A 27,287-nucleotide genomic window follows, 5' to 3' on the forward strand; every position below is an offset into this window, starting at 1 on the left:
ATCCCTGCTCACTGGCTGTTTTGGATGGAACTGATGAGGGATGGAGTCCAACAGCAAAATATCTGGAGGGCCTCAGGTTACCCATCCTAGAAACAATTTCACTGCCACAAGTAAGAGAAAATGGCTGTGTTGTCCATCTGTGATTGTGGCAAGACCAAGTTGTGGGGTCATGACCGAGTTGTTGAAGCACGATAAATTTTAAAAACCACGTTTCATCTCATAAATTTTGGGGAAATCATCTCCATTAAAGAAGTTCAAATTCTTTTTTCCAGATACATAATTCATCAAGTTACTGAAAATCCCACATTCAAATCTGAATATACATTAAACCAAAACTTTCCCCAAATTTTATGAACCCCAAATATTGTCCTAGAGCTTGTCAAATAAAACTGTACCCCACCACCATATGAAATCAGGTGGAAATTCAATCTAAGGTTGAAAGGCTTTAGGTATACTTGCCTCCTTTAAACTAAAATGATGCTTTGTATTTTTCTTCATTACTATCTTTAGATGAACTGCTAACTGTGGAACGATTCTTTCTTTCTTTGCTTGTCTAGCAAGACTCAGGCTGACTCTATCTTTCACTCCTTCCATGAGTAAGCAAAAGCTATTCACACTTAATATGTCTTATAATGTACTGCAGCATGTATTCTAGCTTCCACTCTAACTGCAGGTCCTCATGAAGATCAGGTTGCCCTTTCTCTGCTGGGACTTGGAAAAAGTAATTTGATACAGAATGTACTCCATTAACAATGCCAGAAAATTGAAAGCCCAACCCCCGCAAGAAACTAGCAGCTAAAAACTGGAAAACGTTTAGAGAGAGAGAACGTTTGGCTCAGTGACCTCAAGTCTGGCTGCTTGGTGTCAACTCTTCCATCCTCATTTTTGCCTCTCCTCCTCCAACAATAAACCTGATGATATGAAAAAATATTTATGTACATACCCGTACTCCCGAGGTGAAATGTCCTGTTCCTGACGAGTCCTAAAGATGATAATGCAGTGAAATAATCCAAACAGGGGGAGTCAATCCAAAAGAATAGTCCAGCAAGGAAAAATATATCCAATATTATCAGAAATCCATGGTGATGGGGAAATATTAAATGTTTAATACAATTTGAACCTTTAAACATCAGTCTCCACAGCAGCAAGTCCAACTTTTAAAAAAAATGATTTTGCAAGGGTGAGGCATAGTATAGAAACATTTTATTTTAAATGCATGTTCCAATGCCAGTGACTTTAGTAAAAAGTAACAAAAAGATGAAATCAAATGTCTATGTAGAAGTAAAATTATACTGAATTTTCAATATTAAACTGCAGTCTTCTTCCCAGTCTTGGAGATAGATTTCCACAGACATGGGGAAAAACATGAGACATGCTCTCATGTACAGACTACTCTTTTGTTCCCCTCCTCTTTGTCCCAAAAGCACAAGATGAGAGGTGTTTTTGAAACCACGCATGTAATAAAGATCTTTAAGATTCAGTACTAAAAATAACTATTTTAAATTTCTATAAGCTATGTGTGTATCAGGCCACCGCGGATTATTCTTCATTTTGGATTGACTTCCCCGCCAATGGATTTTTAGTGTTTAGCTTTTTTTGGCAGATATCTCTTTAGGATGCTTCAGGAAGTGGACATTTCAGAAGTGCTGGTAAGATCTTAACTCCCCCTGCCCCTTTACTGCGGCTTCCTTCCTTATGCCCTCATGGCCATTTAAAAGGGGGGGGGGAGGATTTGGTTTTTTTCTTTTCTTTTACAAGCGCACACTGATAATGAAAGAAACACACTACCATTGTTTAACTCTTCTTACTTACTGCAACCTGTTCTACTGCCTTATTCACCCACCAAGAACTACATAGAAGCATACAAACAACAAACATTAAAAGCAAGGGACTGTCACAGTTACAGGTCAAGTGGTCGATAATACAGGTTGCCAACACTTAAGCACAATGGGCCGCATTGCAAGCTGGGGGTGGTTTCAGCGTTCTATTGTGCCTAGGTGCAAAAGGGCAGGTGGCAGAGTACGCTGTTAGCTGTGAACCGTCCTCACTATTATGTTTTAAGCATCATGGTTACTGTGTTTAATGTAGTTTTCAGTGAGGGAATTTCTGGGGCAAATAATCCGCGGATTATATTTTAGTCTGCGGACTAAAATTTAGCACTCGGTCTGAAAACCGGCCCGTCACAGTGAAATCTATTGCAATCTAAAATAAGTCTTGGTGAAGGAAAGGAAAAGCTAAGAGCACAAAAGAGAATGCAATTGGGCAGACTAACCTTTAGTATGCAGACTAAATACGGCCAGATAAAATGCACAGGAAAGCCACACGCAGAAAACAAAAACTAAAATAAAACATGTGAACACTGATAGGAACTTTTCAAGTAACTTTTAAATATTATCTCACTTGTTCACTAACATATGTTATCATGGTCACAGATAAAGTACTATTTTAGGAAGACTTGCTTGATTAGTTAAAGAATTTTCACAGAGGAAACCACACTGAAAAATGCATATATGCATGTGGGCCCTGCAACAAAATGTTCCTGTGTGGAGTAGCCCTGTTCAGCGCTCAAGCCAACCATAGTCTCAATTCCATGATATTCCACTTCCATTTTCCTTCCCCTCCATTACTGGAATGAAAAGTTAAGAATGAAGAGATGCTATTATCACCATGTAAGTTGTTTTGGACTATTTTATAAATTATCAAATATAATTCAAGTAATCTTAAATGAATTGGTTGGGCAGAAAGTAGAGATGACAAGTTTCTAAATTCTGTTTTGAAACAGTGGATCACAATAATTTAGAAAGAAGTACTTTCTAAATTATTGTGATCCACTGATTCAAAGCAGAACTTATGCTTGAAAAGCAGGGGAACAACTCAAAACATTCATTAATGAAAAAAGGTGATTTTTTTCCTCTTCCCCTATTATTTGTACAACAGCTCCACTTGTCAATGTTTCATCAGGGCTGAATCAGTGCCATCATGGGTCCTGAGATGAAGCAAACTCCTCCAGCTCCAAACTCATGTACCTGACAGTTGTGCACACATATGTGCATGCATGCACACACACACACACACACACACACACGAAGAGTAGAAGAGAGCTACATCATGCACAACAAAATGCAGGAGAGAAGAAACTGCTACACCTTTCCCATGCTTCCTGAAAGCAAAAAAATTCCACCCCCTCCCCACCGACATGCATACATTTTGCAAAGGGGTCTCCCTGAGTAAAGGGAAATGTGGCCGCTGGTCCTGTTTCTGACTTCATGCAACTTCTGTGGCCCAATCAATTCTGAGGACGGACATAAGGGGCCCTCTTGTAGCTCTCCGCTACCCTCAGAAGCTCAGAGAGTTGACACCCAGAGCAGGGCATTTTCATATAAGCAGTCACACAAGCTTATACAGTCATACCTTGCGTTGCGAACGTGATTCGTGCGGGAGGCTCGTTCGCAACCCACAGCGCCACGTCTGCGCACACTTGTGACGCGATTCGGTGCTTCTGCACATGCGCAAAGCGAAATTTAGCACTTCTGAGCATGCGCTGAAACCCGGAAGTAACCCGTTCCAGTGCTTCCAGTTTTGGCGCGGTGTGAAACCCACAGTGTTCGCAACCAGGTATGACTGTAAACCAAAGTCTGTTTTTATTTAAAAGGAACTGACTATTCAAAACCGTATGGAATGCTACTCAGCCCATCTTGGGGCAGTAGGCTGTAAGCAGAAAGCGTGGGGTGACTTCCTCGCCCAGAAAGGATCTACATGTGACCCTGCCTGTCCAGTCAGAGGAGAGGAGCCATTCCCACCATAAGGGCTGTCCTCCAGGAGCCTGTGGAGAAAGTGTGGCTAACTCCCCCCTTCCTCCTTCTCCCCGCCTCCCTCTCTCTCATACACACCCACCAGTATCCACCAATCTCATATCTCATACACACCCACCAGTATCCACCAATCTGGAGAAGTGGGAGCATGTAATAAGACGTGGCTGAAACAAAATACTGTGCTGTTGAATCAATGTATGCAGGGCTGGCCCAAGACATTCTGCTAAGGTGAACCACCAACCAAGTTATTTTGGCACCTGAGACAGAAAATCCTCCTCCCGCTTCCCAGAAGCAAAAACAATAATATAACTAACAATTTGCTGCCCTTTCATTACACCCCCAAAATCAGCTGCCAGAGGCAGCCTTCTCCTAGTGGCAGGACTAAGGAGTTCTAAGGACACATCTGTGTGACACCCAAAATGAAACTTTTGCATCTCTCCTGCAGAGATATGAACTTTTGTTCTGCAGGTGGCAGAAAACATAGGAAAAAAGAACATGCTTTCTGCTCTACATGGTTCCAGCCATCAAATACAGCCTTTGGGACTGCATGAATGGGCCAAATGAATTTTGACCCGATGCAATGAAGGTTTGTCACTTGCTTTGAGGAAGGCAAGGTCTCCACAAATGCATATGATGGGAAGTAGCAACTGTCTGTTTTCAGAGGAATCCCAAGCGGCGAAGAATGAAGCAGCAGGTGAATGCAGATTGTTGAAACATTGCAGGGAGAGACATCATGATGTCAAGAAGTGGGTCCTGAAGAGGAATGCAAGGGTGCGAAGGCACCTCGTTTGCTTTCTCTCTCAGGTAGTGGGGCAACCTAAAGGAAGTGCCTGTTATATGACTAGACAATAACAGCTATTAAGAAGAGGGAGGGAGGCACCCTGCAGCTAAAAATCCATAGTGGCAGTAGTCTTGCACACTTTGTTTTCTAAAGAACACAAAGGTTACCCAACCTACAAAACGAGAGGCTGAGGTGTAGCCTATTTATTTATTTATTTAAAACATTTCTACCCCACCTTTTGAGTGAGATACCCAAGGTTGTGAACAACAACTAAAGTCAACAAAACAGTCATTGCAACAATAAGATCAAGGAACACAACAGCAAATAAAATAAGTAGCTGAAAGGCCAAACATTCTGGTGAAAATAAAACATGCCAGGAAAAATGTAAATAATTACCTTCCATGCACCACACTAAATACTCCAAGAGGAGCTAGAACACTTTCTAGGGGTGGCCAATAATTACTTACCTGGAACCTAAACCCTGTGGACTGGGATAATTTTTGTTTTGTTTTTACTGGGAGTCTTAATAATTAATCTGTTTTCGACAATACAAGCCCTAGGACCACAGAGTTATCCGAGGGCCACAGGACCTCAATTTCCCTAACCTAAAACTAGGGGTAGGGAGGAGGAAGCAGAGGTAACCCTGCAACTGGTCAGAGACCTTTCTAATGAGAAGAACTCTGGATTCATGGTCATCTGAGGGAATACTTTGGTTCTGACCCGACCAGTTCAACCAGCGTTCAGACTTTCTTGGATGAACTCCTATTTCCGCCAAGCAAGGCATCCTTATCGGTCTAGCAGGTGGGCTTGTTCCAATGGTGCCTCCCTTTGCTACTGTCTCCCCCAACCTTATGCCCTCCTGGATTGTGGATTTATCAGTTCATTTACTTCATTGGCTCCCTCTGCGACCCAGTAAGATTCCTATGTGTAGAATGTCTTTTCAGTTACACTTCCATATGCTCATTCTTACATTAACTTTATGGGGTAATTTGGATGTGAAAATAAAGAGGAAGTCCTTTGTGAAAGAATTGGGTTGACAGCCAGATACCAGTTAACAGCATCAGATTGAGAACATTTGCCATTTTCAATTTTGCGGTCTAGCTGCCACTTACCGCTAGAGCTGAATCACGGTATCTTCAACTACAGCTCCTTTTAGTGTCTATTTAGGAAATATCAGCTTTGAGTGCCTTAATGTCTCCTATTTTTGCTGGAATAAATAACTGGATCTTCACAGAAAACTAATAGAGTGTTCTATTCATTCTATTAATGAAACACTGCTTTATCATCTAGTTGACTGTTTCTTTAATTTTTAGCCAAAACTGAGTCAACAGAACACGATGTTTCTGGTATGCTGGACTCCACCATGCCTTTATAGGAAGAAATGATGTAACACTGAAAAAAAAATTTTGAGGCATACAATGTGGTCATGGTCGTATGGTGTCTTCTTTCTGGCCAGAAACTATTGTTAAAGTTGCCTGGGATATTTGCAGATGATCACACACTCTTAAATTATATCCTTGAGGTGTGGTGACTAACAGATGGACAACAAAAGTGAATTCTGTGAGCCTTTTGGTGACCAAAAGACTTATATTGCAAGGTTAGAAGGCTAAACATCCACTATGTACCACTCAGTGGTCTGAAGATCTCTACCCTTTATCTGAGCACATGGCTTATAACTATTTGGACATAGGAACTGCTTATATTAATCTATACATTTAAATTAGGATTGATGTAATATTTGTATTATCAAAGTCAACTGTTTGTTTTTTCTCCTTTCTCTCTATTATATTTTCATGTTTGTTTTTAAAATTGCCCTGTGCAACAAAAATTACCAGAAATCTACAAAGAAGGCTTCTAAATTGTTATGGCAGCAATTATAGCAATGAACTCTCAGTGCTCTAGTCACAGTAACAGAGGAAACATGGAGTAAGACTCCACCTACTGACCTGAAGATAAAATTAAGCGGGCCATTAAGGGCTTTAAAAGTAAAATTGTCGTGCCTTGAACTGAACCTGCTACATGTTTCCTGTACCCACCTTGAGCCTCACAAACTATCTACCAAGGATGGCTTCACGGACAACGTGTTGGATAATTGTCATGAAATCATTTTTTAGTGAGGACAGGGTGCAACCAGTTCACACTTCAGGAGCTCTTTCACGGAGAAAATAATCCCACTGAAAGCACAGAGCCTGTTTGTCCCCAAATGAGCTGACCTCTTAAGCATCAACATTTCTACCTTGCCTGAATTCTTAAGTCAATTGAATTGCCCCCATCCAGCCAATAAAAGGCATTCAAGAAACCCTCACTATCTGGATTAGATGAAAATGAAAAACAGAGTTGGGCGTCTTCAGCATACTCATAATGTCACATCCCAAAACGTGCTTGTCTCTTCCAGCAGCCACAAATTTCAAAAGAATTAAATACTATTGGGTAGAACAACAGTCACTCAATATTGCCCTCAATTTTGCTCAGACAGGAGTGGAACTATCAGAGTGTGAAGCCTGAATACTGACAGCTTCTAGCAACCATATAGCGTACAATCCCTAGAACCTTTGTTGCAGATGGTAAACCACCACAACACAAGTGATTTCTCTTCTGTATTCTGCCCTAATTCTGGATTGATATGGATCATGGAGATGAATATAATCCAAGGGTCACTGGAATTGCAACCCTGCTGTCTACCCATCACCTCTCCCTCCAATTTCTCCTCAAAATTGATTTCAGCAAGACCCTCTCAGTTAAGAGGACATGTCTAAGCTTAAGTTGTCCGAGGACTAAATATATGGAGGAAAACACACTCTGTCCCATTCACAGCTGCAATCCTTCCCTCCAGAAGAATAATGTGGCAAGGGGGAGAAAAGCTTGCCCTGGCATCCACAGCAGAGATGAGGCAACTGCAGAACTTGCTTCTCCCCACCCGGCTCTAAGTGAGCCGAAGAGAAGCTCACATTGGTTTCTGGCACTTTACAGAGAACCAAGTACTAAGAGGTGTGTGGGTGTATGTTTTTTGCTTGTTTACAATTGTACTGTGATACTTCTCTGTGAGGCAGGAAATGATTCTATTTTAATTCTATCGCTCACCTAAAGAAAGAGAATCATATAGGTTCACAATACATCAGGCCCTGCTTGTCTCCTTATTGGTGTGGACAACAGCTATAAACATGAACGATAAGGATCTCTATTCATTTTTCTTTTTGATTAATAGCCAGAACATTCATGACAAATGTGGTATAATAACATCACCAAATTTTGTATAGTGAAGTGCTACTGTGGAGGAATCCAGTCAATACTTTTCTTTCTCTCCCTACACACCTCAGTTTTCTTTCACCCCCTCCAAAAACACTCAGCTTTCCAGAGCAACAATGAGCATTCTTAACCCTCAGTGGGCTTTTTTTTGGGGGGGGGAACCCTTAAAAAAATAATTCCTAAAGATGTTTCGTATGTCTACAAGCCCTGGGGTTAACCTGAGCATACTGCAGCCTCCCTCTTGTTCCTCAGTTACTTTGTTTCAGCTAAAACCCTATCAATATTCACCAGCTGAATCTCCTGTTAAACAGGGTGAAGCTAATCAAGTAATAAGGCATCCTGAAACTTCCATATTTACACAAGACTTCACACACACACACACACACACACACACACACACGAGTTGGCTATGAAGAATAAAGGGTTGGATTCCCAGTACATACGTAGGAGGGGTGGGATGTAAAGGAAGGTGCAGTTGAAAAGAGAAAGATGTGTTTCACCCCACCTGACTGGAAGTGTCTTCCAGTTACAGTAACAAAAATACTATTGTGAACATGGTTAAAATACGCGCATTAACATTTATAGGACCACTGAGTAATAGTGCCTTGGTTTGCCCATTAACTTGTAAAGATTAATGTATGGACCTCAGCGTATCCTCTCCAGGCACCCACTACTATTTCAAACAGGCTCTCACCTTAGTCCATGGATGTGCCTTAATCTGGGGAAATTTAAATTCAGTGTAGTTTGGATTCATTTCTCTAATCTGTTCTCTTGTAGGAGTTCCAAGGACCTAGAAAACAGAAAATGTGGTCTATTAGCACCTTGAAACAATATAGCTATTGCAGCCAACATCTGTAGCACGAGGCACTTATAGTAAAAGGAATGGATGCAAACAGGAACTGCACATCTAGTGATCACTCCAACTGCGGCCAAGTTTACATTTTAATCACTGGCTGTATCTCTTACTATTCCCTGGAGTACCGATCACATAATTAATTCAAATGTATGTAGGACTATGCACCATAATTAACATGATGCAGACCATCTCTGAAGCACTTAGATAATTTTGTACAAAATGCACTTTAGATAAGCCAAGTGCTACCTTAAACATACTTTATTTTACTACCAACAAAAAGAAGAACCTTCATATGAGTACATTCTATATAAGAAATGCCCTTTTTTTCCTCCTCATGGTGTGAGTGACGGATGATTTGTGTCCAGCTCCGTTAAAAAACATTGCCTTTCAGGGGATACAGCCCTATCGGCAGCATCTGATCACAGCAACTCAATGGCAGAATGTATATTCTACGAGACCTATTCAGAGCTGCATTTGCAAGCACATAAGTTGTATAAGGAGCCAAAGCACACAGCATGTTCTACGTGTCTACACGTCTACACATGTCTACGTGTGGACACGTTAAGACTTAAAATTTTGCTGTCAAGAGAAGATGAACACTGAAGGACAACAGCTGTAGCAGAAACTCCTACAGAATGAATTTCATTGGATATACACCAAGAGATCTAAATGAAGAACTAAACTGAATATGATGAACTGAACATTTTGTCTGCATGAGAACGATATATCTGTGTGCATTTATATAGGTTTGACCATTGAATTTTGTGGAGAACGATTTTGTTCTGTCAATCACAGATTGAAAACCACCCCTTGTCGCTGATATAAGCCGACCTAGTTTCACAACTTATCCTCTACGTTCCTCAATTCCAGGAATAAAATTCCTTTTGACAACTTCTCCGGCCCTGATATCTATCACATGTAAGTTACAGGGCTCTGGTTTTTGAAGTTGGATTGCGGGGATACACAACCAACTTAGAATTGGGTCAAAATACATTGAAGGAAACTTCTGAGTCGCAGCAAATACCCCTGCTTCACAAATAATCAGAAGATTTCACTCCTTTCCACAGCTAGGGAAGACTACTTGCTACTGGATCGTGTCACAATTACTGAGCAATGAACATTGTGAGCGGTGTGGGGAGCAGGAATCATTATGTCTGGCCATTTGGTAGTGATTCCAACACGTATTTTTGCACTTTTAGATACGTTTTCTGTTTTATATTTATTACTTATTTAGGTTATTCATATCCTGATTTTCATGGTAGAAAGATTCACAAAATGGGTTTCTTGCATTTCTAATGTAGTGAATCAACTCTGAGTGCCCTATGTGCAGAAGGGGTAAAAATGACTTATTTACTTACCTAGAAAATAAAAGCCAGTATCACATTTACTTTTAAATATAAGGAGGGTTTTATAGAAACCAAAGTTACATTAAAATTACTATTATTTCATTTCCAATTTAAAATGATGCCCAAATAATAATAAAACCCCCTCATACCTTGATTATTTCCACCAACTGATCTACACCACTGTCGCCTGGAAAAATTGGTTGTCCTAGCAACAGCTCTGCCAATACACAGCCTGCAGACCAAACATCTGGGGAAGGGGGGGAGAAACATAGGAAGATCTTGGGGGTTACATAGATCCATTTTCTCTCTCTCTATATATATATATATATGCGCGCGCGCACACACGCACACACACATATACACGCACAGTATAAATAGAAATAGAAACAGAACAGTAAGGCTTACTTTACCAGGTAAGCATTGAGGCCGCTGCAGAGAAGCACCGACAATGTTCATACAAAAGGTACCTTCTATGAATCTGTACCAGGTCAAAACTTGCAAAGCAAAATTATATACAAAAGTAACTCAGTCAGACGGTGCCGGTGTTCTTTTCAGATTTTGCCAGTTTCCACACACCCCTCCTCTAATATGAAATTCATTCTATTCAAGAGATATTTCCATTTGCATCTCCATACTGCTGCTCACATTCCCTCTCATTTCAGACCTTGAGGCCTTGGCTCAACACCTTCCTCTCCAACAACATCCCAATGCTCTTCCCTGGTAACTTCAACATGTGCGGTTCTTTTAAAAATGTGTTTTTAGTAACAAAATATAACTCAATATTACAGAGCCATTATTGGTTAGAGTGTTGGACTAGGACCTGGAAAGCCACAGTTCAAATGCCCACACCATCAGGAAGCTCACTGGGTTACCTTGGGACAGGTACACACTCTCAGCCTAACCTGCCTCACAGGGGTTTTGTGAGAATAAAATCAGGGAGGAGAACTATGTATGTCACTTTGAGCTCCTTGGAGGAAAAGTGGAATATAAATGTAATATAAATCAATCCATCAATCAATAAAATGTTTACATATACAATGTAAAACTAAAATCTCAAAAGAGGAGGAAGGCACTGTGCATTCTGGCTTCTAGTTCACAAGGAAGGACAAATCAGCATAGCCCAAAGAAGACAACTGCACACTATTGTCTTGTCTGCACACAATATGGTATTGTGGCAAAGAAAGCCAAAGTCACTTTTTTGGCTGCAAGAAAAGAAGCCTAGTTTCCAATATTTCAGAAAGAACAGTGCTGCTCTACCAATACTGACAAGATCGCATGTAGAGTACTCTGCTTCAGTCCCAGGTATAGGTTAGAAAAGCCGTCCCCAATCTGGTGCCTTCCAGATGTTTTGGACTACAACTCCCATCAGCCTCAGCTAGCAGTATGCCTTAGAAGAATGATCCTGCTATGCTGGAAAGGGTTCAGAGAATGCTTGATGTGGCATGCTGAAAATGATTCAGGAAACAGCAATGATAAGGCAATGGACTCATTAACTGGAACTATGCATTTTCAGGTGACCACATAAGCTAACATATCAGCTAGAAAACTGAAGATTTCACTTATGTAATAAATAATGGGTGGCTCATGGCTGACATTCTGCTTCTTTTATTTCTGCTTGTTCTAGAACTGTGGTAGAAATGTCTCATTTTAAATGCAACATGGTAGCAAACTGGATTTATACTGAGAGACCCAGATTCAAATCCTCAAGCATCCATGAAGGTCACTGGATAATTGTGGACCACCATCGCTATTTCTCAGTCTAATTACCTAACAGTGTTGCTGCAAGGATAAGAACTGAGGGAGAAAGGCCATGTACATTGCCCTCAGCTCACTGGAGGGCTGGCAGGATTTGTAAAATATGCAATTAATCAATCCAATAATCTCTCTGCCAGTCCAGGGTCTGGTGCCATAAACTTCCCTGCAGCAGACTTTGGGTAACCTTTATGCCTTTTATAGTTGGGCTATCTCACTACAAAGCATAGCTTGCATCCTGCAGAAATAAACAAAGGTGGCATTGTTGATATGGCAAAAAAAAAAAAGGATCAGAAAATGCCACGATGTCACACAGAAATAGAGGTGGAAGGTCCTGAATACTAGAATTTGCCTCAGCACCATTTAACAGGATGCTGAAAATATAGCAGATGAGAATCTTTTATCTTGATTTTCAGGTTGGTTTTATAATGGAACAGCATGGGTCACCTACCATTCATTGCAAATACCGGCTATCCATTTGAACTGTAGCTTTGGGGGGGATGGAAGTGCAGAGTTCCACAATAGCTCCTCAACATGAAGTTTTAAAGCGGTTTCGTTGTTGTTGTATTTCAGGATAGTTGTGATTGTGTAGTCTACCATTCTGATCACATAAAACATAAATATTTTAAAAATAAATACAGACATACCTATACTGGAGGTATAATCTGTAGCTCCAAAGATCAACTCTGGTGCCCTGTAGTACCGAGAGCAGATATAAGAGACATTGGGCTCTCCACGAACTAGCTGTTTTGCACTAGACATGAGGAAAGAAAAAGGAAGACGTTATTTTTTAAAACAAAAACATGCAGTGCAATTAAACATACAAATGTTATTTTGCTTTAAGATGAACCTTCATTTGCAGCTCTTCACTACGTAGACCTCCTGTTGCATTATACCTTTTCACTTTCCCAAAGTCTGGGAGAAGGCACAGATGTTTAGGATCAGGGCCAACAGAACCACAGGATCCGAACTACAGAAAAGGCCCAAGATCTTTAACAACAGCATGACAGCTGTGTTATCAAAATATACTGTCTCATTATGAATCTAATTCAGAAAAGGATACCACTGCTATCATATTCAACAGACAGAGGGAGTTAAGACATCATGAAACACATTCACTGTGTTTTAGCTTCCTGGCCTTTGCAATACAATGTACAAGGTACAATCTTGTCCCCAATGCTGTTTAAAGCTATATAAGGTCTATGGATGAAGTCCTTAGGAATTGGGGGCAAAGTGTCACCACTGCTCTACTTTGCCATAACACCTGAGTCACAAGGGGTTTTACATAATCTGGGCCGTTCTCTAGGTGCACTACTGGACTGGATTAGGGCCAATAAACTGAGCTTAAACCTTGGAAACAAAGAGACACTCTGGGTTGGTAGTTCCCATGCCCACAAGACACACCACAGCTAGGCTACTGATGGGGACAGACCATCGCCAGAGCATAACTGCAGCGCTTAAAAGTCTGGAGCGCTCAATAATAATAATAATAATAATAATAATAATAATAATAATAATAATTTATTATTTGTACCCCGCCCATCTGGCTGGGTTTCCCCAGCCAGTCTGGGCGGCTTCCATAGAAACCAAAAATACACTAAAATATCTCACAAATGTCTGCAGCGCTCAAATGTACCGGCTGCCCGTACATTACCAGGCCAGGTTCAAGGTTTTTCTATTAATTTAAAAAACCCTTAAAATGCTTAGAGACTATTGTAGTTAAGCAGTATAGAAATTGTTCAAATAAAATAAAATAATGAATTCCCCAGACACTTAAATCATTAATTCTTCTATTGTTCTGTATTGGACTAGAAATGTCCTTATGCTGTCAAGTCTTACAAATTTCAACTACTCCATTAGGCACTAAAGTCCATCTGATGACCTGCTGGGGTCAAGAGGAGGGGTAGTCAAATGTTGCACTCCCAGCCGTGGCAATGAAGTGGCCCTGCAGAAGTGCTCTTCCATCCTCTACTGCAGCCTGATGAATGGCTGCTGCCAAGTGACAGCCGCTGGAGAGAGACGACTGGCATCTGAGCAAAGCAGATATTGGCCCTGCGTCCCTTCACTTCTGTGCTGTAACAATAATGACGCTGTGTAGTTTGCCTGTCTTTAAAATATTTACTTTCAGACAGATTTTCTTTGACCACATTTGCCACAAGACTAATGTATTTATTGCGACGAGACTTAATGTGTGGTACAAAATGGCCTAGCTGTTGCTTCACCATAAACTTCAATATACATACCTATCCGACATGACTCAGCCATGGAAAATTTAACGCAGAGGCAATCTCACGCACACTTTGCTCATTTCCAAAATGAAGTGTAATACTGTTATAAGTGGCAGCGGCCTCGTCATGCAAGCCAGAATAACCACAACTACTGAAAAGGAGCTCAGGATAAACACCACTGTCCCGCCCCCCCCCCCACTTTTTTGCCAGAGACCCTTACCTTCCAAAATCACAAAGTTTTAGGACAGCTGTGTCGGGGTCCAGCAAAAGATTTTGTGGTTTTATATCCCGATGGCATATTCCAAAGGAATGGATATAGGCTAAACTTCGGAATAGTTGGTACATGTATAACTGGAACATAAATAAGAGATTTTAAAATAAATATTATCTCCCATACTAAAACGTGGCAGGAGGTTTAACGTACTAACTTTTCTATAATGCTTGACAACTAAAAATATGGTTAAAATCAACACTTTGATGTAATGTCCAAACACTGTCCTTTTTTTCATAATAAATGTATTCTGTGTTTTATTTTTTTCTTTCACACTTGTCTTCCACTTCAGAATTCAAAGCAGCTTAATAATAGAAACGATCAAAACAGTAGCAGAATAAAAAATAGAAGTATAAAATTATTAGAAAGATTAGACAATAGCAAATTATAGTTCATCAGTTATTTTATCAATTAAACTAATTAACACTACTCCGTATCAAATCCAAAGAGGTTTAACACTTCCTCCTCATTTATAAAAATAGAGAAAAGCTGAATACTATTTCAAATTTTATGGAAACAAGTACTGTGGAAAGCTGAGAAAATATTTACATGCAAGAAACAAGAATGAAAATCGAAGGGTACAGGAAATACAAAAGTATTTTTTAAGAAAGGCCCAGCTGACAATGGAGACAATTATAGAACAATTAGCTTAGTATCTATTATGAACAAGTTATATTTCAGATTCTATGGCAGCGTTTGATTTGCTCCCCCAGAGACAAGCTATGACTGAAACTGAATAATGTCATTGTTGATAAAAGACTGCTCCATCTTAGTCTCTGAAAAGAAGTCTACACAAAAGAGTCAGTTATCGGATGGTCAAACTCCAGAATGGGTAAAGAGTATTAAATACCTTGGGTTACTGTTCTATACAGTATTTCTTGGACCACATATGGACTCTATGATATCCAGAAAGTGAAGACAAGTGAGAGAGGCATTACGAAGGGCGAGCTCTCGCACACAATTGAGTTACAGAGCTCAGCTCTTTTATGGAGCTCTACTGTGGTGATAGTCATCTGAGAACTGGGTCAAAATACATTCAAAAAAACTTATTGGAGTCCCTACAAATACCGTGCCTCTCTAATAGGAGGGGTCTTTCACTCTCTTCCAGAGCTACGGGACAATATTTCTTACCAATTAGACTTATTAGTTGTTTGTTACCTGCGGAGACATAGGGAAGAAAAGCCATTTGGCTCAAGCCACACCAAGAGCGTCCAAAGACCTCCAAGGAGAGTTGCATACTCTAGTTTTGCAGTCAGCAAATGGGAAGCAGACTAGTGACTAAACCAGGGATCCATCCCCTTTTCAAATTCCTAACTAATTATCTGATTTTTATTTTATCTGTCCTAAATGTGAAACAGGGGTGCAAGATCTACTACCATTAAAATATAAGAGAGAAATGAAAGAGGTAGATATACAATAAGCTTGTTTAAGTTTTACTCAAATCCATAATTGCAACTTCTGAACTCCATGGAACCATTCCATCCTGATATTTAAATTTATATTTTATTTGTATTTATATTACATTTATATTGTATTTAAATCCTGATATTTGAATTTAAATTTCACCTACTAATGGGTGGCTTCAATTATTCGCACATAGAGGACAATTCCAGGCATGACGAAGAGGTAAAATGTCTAAATATCCTTAAATACTGTGCCACAGATGAGCTGGTCATGGAACCAACCAGAGGGAAGCCAGCCCTGAACTTAATTTTAAGTGGCACGCAGACACACAGAAGCTGTGCTTTTGAACCGGCCGGGAAAAGTGACCACAGTACAAACAAATTCAACATATATGTAAGTGGACAACTGCCAAGAAAATCAAACACAGTCACGTTTAACTCCAGAAATGGAAACTTCCTCTTTTAGCAAAAGAAATTTAAGCAGACAACAAAGGATACATAAGTAAAATAAAAGACTGAGCAGTGCGTTGCTAAAAATAGAATAAACAACGACAAAAATCTTTAAATACATGAGTAGCAGGAGACTGGCCAGGGAGCCGGCTGGATCATAGGATGAAAAGAGTTAAAGTTGTGCAAAAGGAGGAGAAGCAGAGTGAGAAGAAACTGAATGGCTTATCTGCATCTGTCTTTACAATGGAAGATAAAGGGCGACTCCATGCACCTGAACTTTTGAAGAAACTGAGGCAAATTGTAGAGACAAGGGACAAAGTCCTTGTACTTCTGGCCAATGAGCCAAACCATTTCCTCCAAACCAGGCATACCTGTTAAACAGCTGGTGCCACTGGGTCATGGGCAGGGTTCAATTCTGCTGAGTGCTGCTTTGCCAGCATGTTCCCTGTGGGCAATATGTTGGCAGAGAAGAGTCTTTCCCCCAAACCCATGAGCCAACCTGACTGACAGGTGGATGGTACCAAACATCTGTCAAAGTTAGCCGGGGGGGGGGGGGGAGATAACTATCTGGCCTGCTGAGCCAAAAGGGTTCCCCATCCTTACTGACCAAGTAAAAACTATCATAACATATTGTCTTGTCTAATCTTGTGCTGAAGTCTTGCCTGTGGGTTTCCCACAGGCCTCTGGTTGGCCACTATGAGAACAGGATACTGGACTGGATGAGCCATTGGCCTGATCCTGCAGGCTCTTCTTATGTCACCAAGTCTAGATGGCATCTACCTGAGAGCATTTAAGAATTCAAACGTGGAATCGCTTATCTGACATTATCTGACATTTAGAAGACATCTGAAGGTAGCCCTGTTCAGGGAAGTTTTTAACGTGTGACATTTTAATCTATTTTTTATCTTTGTTGGAAGCTGCCCAGAGCGGCTGGGGAAACCCAGCCAGGTGGCGTATCATCATCATCATCATCATCATCTTGCTTTACCTTGCTTTTACTAACATAAAATAAACAAGAGGTGGGTCCTTCTGCATTATCATTATATTACACCACATTTCTAATATAACAGCTTTGTTTTATTACTGGAATGGCACATAAGAAGGGGACAGTAGAACAGAGTATGTTACAATAAAAATATCTATGGATTTTGCTGGTTTTTAATCTAGCTCTTTCTGTTCTACTATCTACAGTGGTGCCTCGCAAGACGAAATTAATTCGTTCCGCAAGTTTTTTCTTCTTGCGAGTTTTTCGTCTTGCGAAGCACGGTTTCCCATAGGAATGCATTGAAAATCAATCAATGCGTTCCTAGGGAAACCGCCTTCAGACCAGGTCCGGGGACAGTCTGTCCCCCGACCTCTTCTGAAGGCTGGGGGGGGGGGGCAAGGACTTCTCCGCTGTCCCGGGGCGATCTGAAAATGCTGGCGGGCGGCAGCGTTCGCTGCCGCCCGCCAGCATTTTCAGATCGCCCGGGACAGCGGAGAAGTCTCCGCTGTCCCGGGAAGGCCGGCGGGGGGAGCAAAGACTTTGGCCCCCCGCCGGCCTTCAGAAGAGGTCCAGGACCTCTTCTGAAGGCCGGCGGTGGGCCAAAGTCTTTGCTCCCCCCCGCCTGCCTTCAAAAGCCATCGGGATAGCGGAGAAACGCGCTGCGCTTCTCCACTATCCCGGGAAGGCAGGCGTGGGGAGCAAAGACTTGCCCCCCGCCGGCCTTCAGAAGAGGTCCAGGACCTCTTCTGAAGGCCAGCGGAGATTTCCCTATGGGCTTTCTTCTTGCGAAGCAAGCCCATAGGGAAATTCGTTTTGCGAAGCACCTCCAAAATGGAAAACTCTTTCGTCTTGCGAGTTTTTCGTTTTGCGAGGCGTTCGTCTTGCGAGGCACCACTGTATACATAATCCACACCCTTTAAACACAATGAGGATCGGGGTGGGGGGTGGCAGCAGCAGTGTCTTTCTCCAGTTTGTTCGCCTCTATTAGGCCACTTACTAAATTCGAAGAAATTTTATTCCATCTGGGTCATTGGGGCAGAGGAGTGGAATCTGCTCCTTCTAAGGAACTGCCCAGGGAAAAGGTGAAGGCTATGAAGCCTCAGTCAGAGCAGACAGGAAGGCCAAGTGAGGAGCAGGCTGCATTATTATTATTATTATTATTATTATTATTATTATTATTATTAATCCAGCTTCTGAACTAAGAACCGTGTACTGTAAGAGTTACAGGCAACAGTAACGCTAATGGTGTGCTATTAAAAACGCAAGTGCTAAAGATATTTCAATTAATTTATTGTCCAAACACATGCCAGGACATGTCAAGCAGAAGCTATTCATCAGGACAGAATCAACAAAGCTATTCCTGCTCAATATCTAAAATTGTCCTTGTCATTTTTGTTTTTTTATCAGTACTTCCAAGATATTGCAAGAAACAGCCTTTCTAGTTTTTTGGCACTTTGCTATATAAGCTGGAAACCCACTGGAGATGGCAAATGGAAGCCATTTTGGCATATGGGTTGTATACCTATATAAGTAATAAAACTGTAAGAATGTCGCCACGCTGCAGTTCATGGGGCCACCACTGGGTAGTGCTGCAAACTACAGCATGATGACCAACTAGACCAGTGGCGTTGAAGCTTTTTTCAAAGAGGGCCAGATTTGATGAAGTGAAGGGCCGTGAAGGCCGACCAAAGGAGTTAACCTTTTTTATTATTTTACCCCAGGAAAAACTGCCACAGGGGCCGGATTAAACCGACCGACGGGACGGATTAGGCCCCCGAAACGGACTCTGGACATGCCTGAACTAGACTCTCAAAGCTACTGGGCCATTACAGCAGCTCGGAGGCAGAGGAGGAGGAAGACAGAGGCAGGACATCCCTGGCCCAGGCCAATGAGGGGATCGGCATGCCGGACAAGTAGGCTGGCTAAGCCAGCCTTCAGCTTCACAACCGCAGCAGACTGAGATGGAAAAGGGAAGGCAGCCCTGCACCGCTTTCAGATTGGAGAATCAGTGTTGGGCTTAATTTTCCAACCTTCCCATACACCCTTTGTTGCTGCCACTGCTTGCAAAAGTAAGGGGAACGAAGGAGATAAAGTCTCCTCTTCCCTCCCCAACATGGCTGCCGCCGCCACAGCTGTTGCTGTGATAAAGAGAAGTTTGTATTTTAAAATGCAGCAAGGGGGGGGGGACTACATAAAAGTTTGGTAAGGTGTATAGGGAGGGGGAAATGGGTTGGCAGGTGGGAGATGGGCTGGAAAGCAGGGGTAGTAACCCCTAGCAACCTAACAGAATCATAGAATTGTAGAGTTGGAAAGGACCAGAAGGGTCATCTAGCCCAACCGTCTGCATAAATAAAAACATACGAGTATCATCTGTACACTTCCCTCACCATGTGCAATACCCCTTGAAAAAGGTATGCTATGAAATCTCATGTAGATACAACAGCATGTCTAAATCAACCCTCACTTAGACAAGCCTGCACTTCCTTTCAAGAACAGGGCAGTCGTGTGGTACACCTGAGCTTCCCCTTTGCAGTAGCAGCGCTCTCCCCAGCCAAGTGCCTCCATTGCCAAGGAGCTCTCCAGAGCAACACTGCACAGGGTGCAAGAGGCCGCCATTAGAAAGAATGGGCATTAGCAGACCCATTTCTACCAGCAAACATCTAAACCTGGTTGCTGCCCTATGTCTGATGTCACAACCAAGCAACCAACCATCTAGGTTATCGTTTCATTTTACCTACCTTCACAAATATCATTGGGAGTGTCTGCTTGGCCCGACTATAGTGTCTGGCAACTCTGTATACTGTTTCAGGAACATAGTCCAGAACCAAATTAAGGTATACCTCATCTTTCTGGAAATGGGAAAAAGGAAAAACACAGGGATGAAAGAAGAAAGGTTATATGAAACCAGAAGTATGGTATTTTTTATGGTGCTTTTTACAGGAGGGAAACCATATTTTTTTAAACACAATCTTGTTTACATCCATAGACCATATACCAGTAAATGCATTAACTTTTGTAGCACAAGACAACCATGTCTGTAAATGCCATATCATGCGGATTACATTTTTTCAGTGCGAATGAGGCCAGGCAAGTAGTAGGATTACTTTGACCCATATTTCAACCCCTTGAAAAAGGTATTCATCTGTTTAAAAGGAACTGTATTTAAAATATATGCAAGTATATGGTGACATGGTATCTTCAAGTACTAGTAACAGATTGAAGGGCAAGCTTCCTGGATGATGTGTTTATGAGAACTAGGTGCCATGAAGCATGGCATGGGAAGACTGGAAAGAAGAAACCGATAAATTTAGAAACTGCAAAATGTATCCTAAATGAGGCATGTGGTTACAACAGTTCCTTCCCAATGAGTGCCATTTGCAATTATATTTTGCACGTTTGAGATTTTACAGGGTACAGTTAAAATACTGCCTCTGTGGGCATATGCGTTCCAAACGATCAGCATGTAGTAGCAGAAGGCAGAGTGGGGCACTGGTGCTCTAGCCTCCGATGTCACTGCTGCATACTGGGAGGGCGAGAGGGAGGGGACATGCAGCGGCAAAGATGGCGTGGAGCAAAAGCACTGGCAGAAGTGGTGGGTTGCCTTTGCTGGGCATGTCTTGCCCCCCCCGCCCCCCCTGCGTCCCAGTATGCAGCAATGATGTGGGCAACCAAAGATCAGATGAGCACTACTGCGCCACCCTGCCACACGCTACAGCTCCTGACCAGAGTCTCTCTAACCAATTATTCATCTGATTTAGCTTCTCTCTCTCTCTCTCGCTCTCGCTCTCTCTCTATCTTTCTCTTACTTTCTTTATAAAACATGATATTAATGTAGTCTCCCTGTCCCGAAGAGGGTGCTGATGATGCCAGCTCAACTGAGCTCCACGGCCAAAAGCTTGCAAGTTCTCATGCATCCCATTCCCCCCCCCCCGTAAAGTTCTCATTAAATTCCTCCTCCTTGCCACTGTTGTTCACTCCTCCACCTTCTGACTTTGAGGGCTACTTTTGTGGGATGGTGACAAGCAGGAGGAGGAGGAGGATGATGCACAACTGCCCCAAGTTTGCCAGCAACTGCTGATTCTACTACTCAGCTGCTACCATCTCACAAACCCAAATGATTTGCTTCCTGCACGCCTCTCAAAACGTACCTTCTCTCCACTGGAGTAAAAGAAATAGCGCAATCTGACAATGTTACAATGATCGAGCTTTCTCATGATTTGAAGCTCTCGATTCTGAAAAAGAGAATAATATTTGGCAGGTATTACAAAGGCACACAACCTATTATTAATCTGCATTAATTTATTTATATACTGCTCACTTGTCACTTGGCTTCTAAATGGTTTGCAAGTATACAGCCAAGTATAAAAATATATTATTAATATTAAATATATATTATTAATATTAATATTAGTATATTATTAATATCGAAACATTCAGAATGATACATTTTAAGACAATTAAAATAGTGTAACAGTTAAAACAGAAATTACAACAAATAGATCAAGCTAGGAATTGAGGGTAATGCTTCTCTAAACAGGTGCGTCTTCACGAGTCAGCAGTATGCCAATGAAGCTCCTCATATTTCAGCAGGGAGATTAATTTCATACGTAAGAGTTTAAACTCATTTGTTTTATAAATTATCTCTCATTACAAACACAATCGTTTATTTACAATATTTATATACTTCCCAATAACCAAGTTTTTCTGGACAGTTTACTGTAAAAACTGAAAACTTCAAGAAGTAAAATATAAACATGAAAAATGAGACAGAACCAAACAGAATATTACATTAGTGCAAAGAATTTTACACACACTAAAATAATTTAGACTAAATGGTCTGGGGAACTAAAATGGTATTTCTCTGGCACTGAACAGACCCCCCAAGTAAGTGTCAAGTGATGGTATCTGATGAAGGCATTCCACAACTGGGGTGTGACTACTAAAAAGGGATTCTTTCTAGTAACTGCCCACTGCGCTCCATTTGTCAAACTACGTTAGTATGCGGAAGGCATGAGGAAAGGATTCAAAACCATTTCGGCATAGCTAACCTATATTTTGCTTTTCAGAAAGCTCATGGATCTTAGACAGTGTGACTCACCGTTGTGCATAATTCATCTAATTTTGCACTTTAATTCACTATACAAGTAAGGCTACACCTGAAACTAGCATTGACTCTGGGACAGTAAAACTCAGTCTACAATCTCTGGCATTCTCTAGTTCAGGGCTCTACCACTGGGGGGGGGGGCTGAGGGCACATTTGAAAATCTAAGGAAAGTTCACAACAGTCAAGCACCAATTTTACAGAAAAGACTGGTGTACTCAGGGACCCCCACCACCATCACAGAAAAAAATACAACAGGCCAAATCCATAGAACAAGCAAACAACCCCAACCAAAACACAGAAATAAAATTTAAAAACTGAAGGGGCACAAGGCTTTGGTGGGCACCACGATACCTTTGAGTATCTATCTAGAGACCCCAGTTTTAGTTTGGGGGCAGATAGGCAAGTTAAAGCTATTCCTAAAGCCTTAAAGCCCAGCATTAGAGCACTCTCTCCTGCTCCAAAGCAATATCCTTACTTCCAAATTCAAAAGCAAAAAGGTGTCTCTTGACATAAAAAGATTACTTGCTACTTATTTTTCAGGCTGTTTCTCTGCACCAGCTCATCCTTCAATTTCAGAGACCTATTACTCTCTCTCAGCCCATTTAAACTAGTTATAGCTAATTATCATTTCAGATGGTTAAAAAAGAAGTACTTTCACAAAGCCCACTTCCAGGAACAACCTGGACCTGAGCAAAAGTATCAATCAGAAGAACATTCCACACTACCTCAATTTCTATAAAATATTCATATGTGTTTGGTAGACAATCAAATGGACACAACTAGGTCAATTCCAACTAAAGCAAGCTGGTTCCTCAATATCTTCTTGGTACTCCATGCAACAACACATTTACTTGAGTCTGCATGTACGCTGGTCATCAGATGAAACTTTCGGAACCCATATTAGAGAGCCAGAATAGTAAAATAGCTATTAGAATGTTCATTTGGGCCTCAGAGGAACCTAGGTTCAAATCCCTGCTTAACTATGAAGGTAGCTCAGTAGCTTTGAACAAGTCATTATCATGCAGATTAGCCTACTTCATATGGCTGTACAGGGATAAAATGAGAATAATTCCATGTATCCCACTTCCCTGATCTCTTTCAACAAATAATTTTCAAATCCACTTCAGGGCCAAATTACATGTAACATTAAATGCATCTTTCTATCTAGCCTACAGGATTGTTTTTTTAAATGCAAACTTCAAAGCCAAGGAAGTCTGATAATTAACAGGATCAGAGCAGAAACCAAGAAGGGATTTCCTCCTCCGTTGCAGTTCCAAAGAAAACATCTCTCCTGAACCTGGTACCGTATTTTTCTCTCCATAAGACACACCTGACCATAAGACGCATCTAGGTTTTAGAGGAGGGAAAAAAGAAAAAAACATATTCTGAGTGAACAGTGGATGTTATTATTTTTGTGGTTCATGCTGTGGCCACAGACATGATATGTGATCTGATGGTGAATTTGGGGTAACCCAATGCAAAAATCCTGAGGATCCATGTGGATCCGTGCTTTGTAACCACATTTTTGCGCCCATGAAACAGTGGGTGCATTTTTTTATTTTTGGTGCAGGCTGTAGCCATGGACATGCTATGTGATCTGATAGTGAATTTGAGGTGACCCAATGCAAAAATCCTGAGGATCCACAAACTTTTACCTCCCAGGCAGCCTCCTTTATTGCTAGCGTCCCTTATCTCCTTTCTGATCGCTTGCCGATCAGCTGCTCAGTGGCTTCGTTTCAACACCCCCTTCCCTCGTTTGCCTTAGCATCTCTTCCTTAGCTGGAGCAGTTTTTGCTCCTCCTTTTCTTCTAATTGCTCTCCTCATTGCTTTTTTTAGTATTCCTGTCTCCTCTCTTTGCAAGTTCGCGGTCTTTACTTCCCTGCCTCCCTTGGCAGCCTCCTTTACCCGCAGCCTTATCTCCCTCCCGATCGCTTGCCAATCAGCTGCTCAGCAGCTTCCTTTCAACACCCCCTTCCCTCTTTCTAAAAAAAAAAAAAAAAGCACGATCTGCTTTTCGCCCCTGGGTAATGCGGCTCCAGGGAACACACATTCGCTCCATAAGACGCACAAACATTTCCCCTTACTTTTTAGGAGGAAAAAAGTGTGTCTTATGGAGTCAAAAATATGGTAATTGCTTTGGAGGTTGTTAGGTCAAGCAAGGAGAGGCGGCGGACCTCAAAACCCTCCACCCTCCACAATAAAACCCTACATCACCCCACAATAAAATACAAAACAGTCTCTTCTTGCTTGGAGTTAATTTTAATTTTGATAGCTCTTATTACATCGCAGAGCCCAATTCCGCCCCCCCACTGAATCTTTTCGTCCCTCCTTTACTTCAGGAAGTGACCAAGACTCTTCCAGGTCCCGCACACCAAGGAAACTTATTTTCTAATAAGTGAAGGGTTAAGGACATAGTGAATCCCAAACTTTGGTCTCCTGTTTGTAGGTGTATGAGTTGTCCAGGTCCTTACTTCTGTCACTCAGGGTGCCTGGGGAAAGCACTGAGTTGTATGCTAAAGCCCAGGTTCCCTTTGTCCCTTCACGCTCTTTTGGCCAGTTAATAGCTGGTTCCGATCCCTTTCTAAGGACCAGGTGAGCTATAAGGGGTCAGGAACTTTGACTGAAACCACCATCTTTTTCTTGCCCCTTCCCTGTGCAGCAGTATCACCAGAAATTTAAATGCCTCCATGTTGCTTCACTCTGCCTCAGAGGGTTCATCCTTGTTACGGACTTGGGTGGAGGCTGATCTGCTCAGCAGAGGTGTACTGCACCAGCTGTGTGGTTCATAAGCAGTTGAGTGACTCAGCTGCTTCCATGTAAAGCCAGATTCTCATCTATCCCTGGGAAGCAGTGACAGAGGTAAATCTCCCACTGGCTCAATGTATTATTACTTGGTAGTTGGTCTGAAGGCTGGCATAAGGAACTGGCATAGTTAGGGAGCTGTTGAGTCCTTTAGCCACTGCTGATCAGAGATGCTGGAGCAATCTCCAATTTCTCGATGGGAGAAGTGTCTGGTGGCAACAGTTAAAAAGACTGGGCACAAAGGAATCACATTCTGCTGGCTCATCCAGACACCCGCCCAGCAAGAAATAGACTGCCCCAGGGGAAATCTCCAACTACCCATGGGTGAGCATGCCTAAAGGAAGCAGTGCAACCTTAATATATGAGAATAATTTGAAGTTTTAAAAATGCAATGACTAAGAAAGTAGTTTTCTTTCCACCTGATTATTGAGATGTCATCACATCACTACAAGGTCAAAAGAAATGCATTACAGTTCAAAGGCAGAATTTCCAGCTTCCTTCCTATATATCCTGGACAAAAATACAATCATAAGACTACAGTGTCAATGCTCACAATATACTCCCTAGGGAAACATCATTCATCAAGGACTGACTCATAAGAACAGAATAAATAGTATCATGAATGTTCTTAACTTTTCTTACTTCTTACCTTAAACCTCTTGTCTTGCAGAACTTTCTTAATGGCAACCAGTTCTCCTGAATCACAGAGTTTGGCTTGATATACAACACCAAAAGATCCATTTCCAATCACTTTGGTGTCTGTGTAACTAACTTCTTGAGGCCTGTCTGGACCCTGCCCAGGAGTTGCTACCACTGTGGTCACTTTGCTGCCATCTTTGTCTCCTGAAACATACAAAAAGTGAGGCAGTTAATATGGAAAAATCTATTACAAAAGAAAATATCACGCAAGGTATATCTCCATATAGAAAACTGTGTTATGAGAGATAGCTTTTTTCCTTATAAAAAAGAGTATTCCAACTACTTATTTGTTCCACAATATATATATTTTATTTTTGCAGTTTTCTATTTTCATAAGATGGAGAAATATAAGCTGACATATTTATTATTGCTTATACTGTTCCAATGAATATTGATCTACTGATTTTACTGAAACTACTGCAATAAATCTTGAGTATCTGGCTAAAACCTGTAAAGTGCTATTCAGGTGAGATCCTGATAAAAAAAGGACATTGCTGTGCAAAGTCAGAGATCTGGGACACATGGTGCCCACTGTAACACATTTCTACTTTTCTGCAGATAAAAGCATTCCTATCCAGTTCTCTCTCTGAAGACTTTGAAGATTTGGCATTCAGGTTATCAGTAGCATCAGGGTTAAGAACACAAAAAGATAAAAGTTCTTACATTATATCTGGCAGAAAGCAGTAAGATTTGGGCTCCCTTATTGTTTTTCAGCGTTAATTACAACAGAGTATATTGGCCAACTATGAAGAGAACCTGAACTCAACTGGGTTGCTTCTTTGAGAAACATATTCTTTTAAATATGCAGAGCACTGAAAAATACTATAGTAAAATCAATACTGAAAGGTTAACATTGCAGAAGCACTCAAACAGAAACTCTGTGCTGGAAAGAACTCATCCTTTTTTTGTTTTCAGTTTTACAATGACACCATTTTCCATTCTTATCCAGTAGTTCTTTTTGACTTCCCTCTCAGCATTACGTGACAGTTCTTTTTAATTCTTGCTCAGCTGCATATGCATCAATTCTTTCATCTTATTTTCCACACTTTAGTATCTTTTATATTGTCTACTGTTGGTCACAAAATATCCCCTACCTGGAATTTATATTTGAGGACATTTTTTTGTAAATATTCCCCTAGATATTCTCACTCACTCCTCATCTTTTTGTCATCTTGATTTCTTATTTTGGATGTCATACTGGCAAGCTCTGCATATTCAGTTAATTTATTTAGCCATTGTTCTTTCCCTGGGGTCTCTCTTTGTTTCCAGTATCTTGCCTATACTATCCTCACAGCTGTTGCTGCATATAGAAATAGGCTGTGAGCCTTCTTTGGTAACTCATTCCCAAGTATTCCCAAGAAGGAGTGCTTCCGGTTTCTTGGGAAATGTGAATTTAAATATATATTTTTAACTTCTTGTACACCATCTCCCAAAATTCCTTTGCTCATTTACATTTCCACCATAAATGAATAAATGTACCCTCTACTTCTAGACATTTACAGCATAGTTTTGAGCTTCTTTTATACACTATAGTCATTTTGATTGGTGTCA

The 27,287-nt window shown here is 41.2% G+C and overlaps 1 protein-coding gene across 2 annotated transcripts in view; it reads right to left on the minus strand.

The window, feature by feature from the left end:
- Positions 1 to 27,287, minus strand: part of GSK3B (glycogen synthase kinase 3 beta) — a 61,015-nt gene that overhangs the window by 15,117 nt on the left and 18,611 nt on the right. The window contains exons 2-9 of one of the 2 annotated variants that reach the window (XM_053370493.1): positions 25,687 to 25,880; positions 21,279 to 21,362; positions 19,869 to 19,979; positions 14,242 to 14,372; positions 12,441 to 12,547; positions 10,191 to 10,288; positions 8,534 to 8,629; positions 944 to 982 (exon numbers count right to left, since the gene is read on the minus strand). In XM_053370493.1, coding sequence (XP_053226468.1) covers positions 944 to 982; positions 8,534 to 8,629; positions 10,191 to 10,288; positions 12,441 to 12,547; positions 14,242 to 14,372; positions 19,869 to 19,979; positions 21,279 to 21,362; positions 25,687 to 25,880 — 860 coding nt within the window. The remainder of the gene's footprint in view (positions 1 to 943; positions 983 to 8,533; positions 8,630 to 10,190; positions 10,289 to 12,440; positions 12,548 to 14,241; positions 14,373 to 19,868; positions 19,980 to 21,278; positions 21,363 to 25,686; positions 25,881 to 27,287) is intronic. The other variant, XM_053370494.1, reaches the window with a different exon arrangement.

Source organism: Podarcis raffonei, chromosome 17 (genome assembly GCF_027172205.1).
Source record: "Podarcis raffonei isolate rPodRaf1 chromosome 17, rPodRaf1.pri, whole genome shotgun sequence".
NCBI lineage: Eukaryota > Metazoa > Chordata > Lepidosauria > Squamata > Lacertidae > Podarcis > Podarcis raffonei.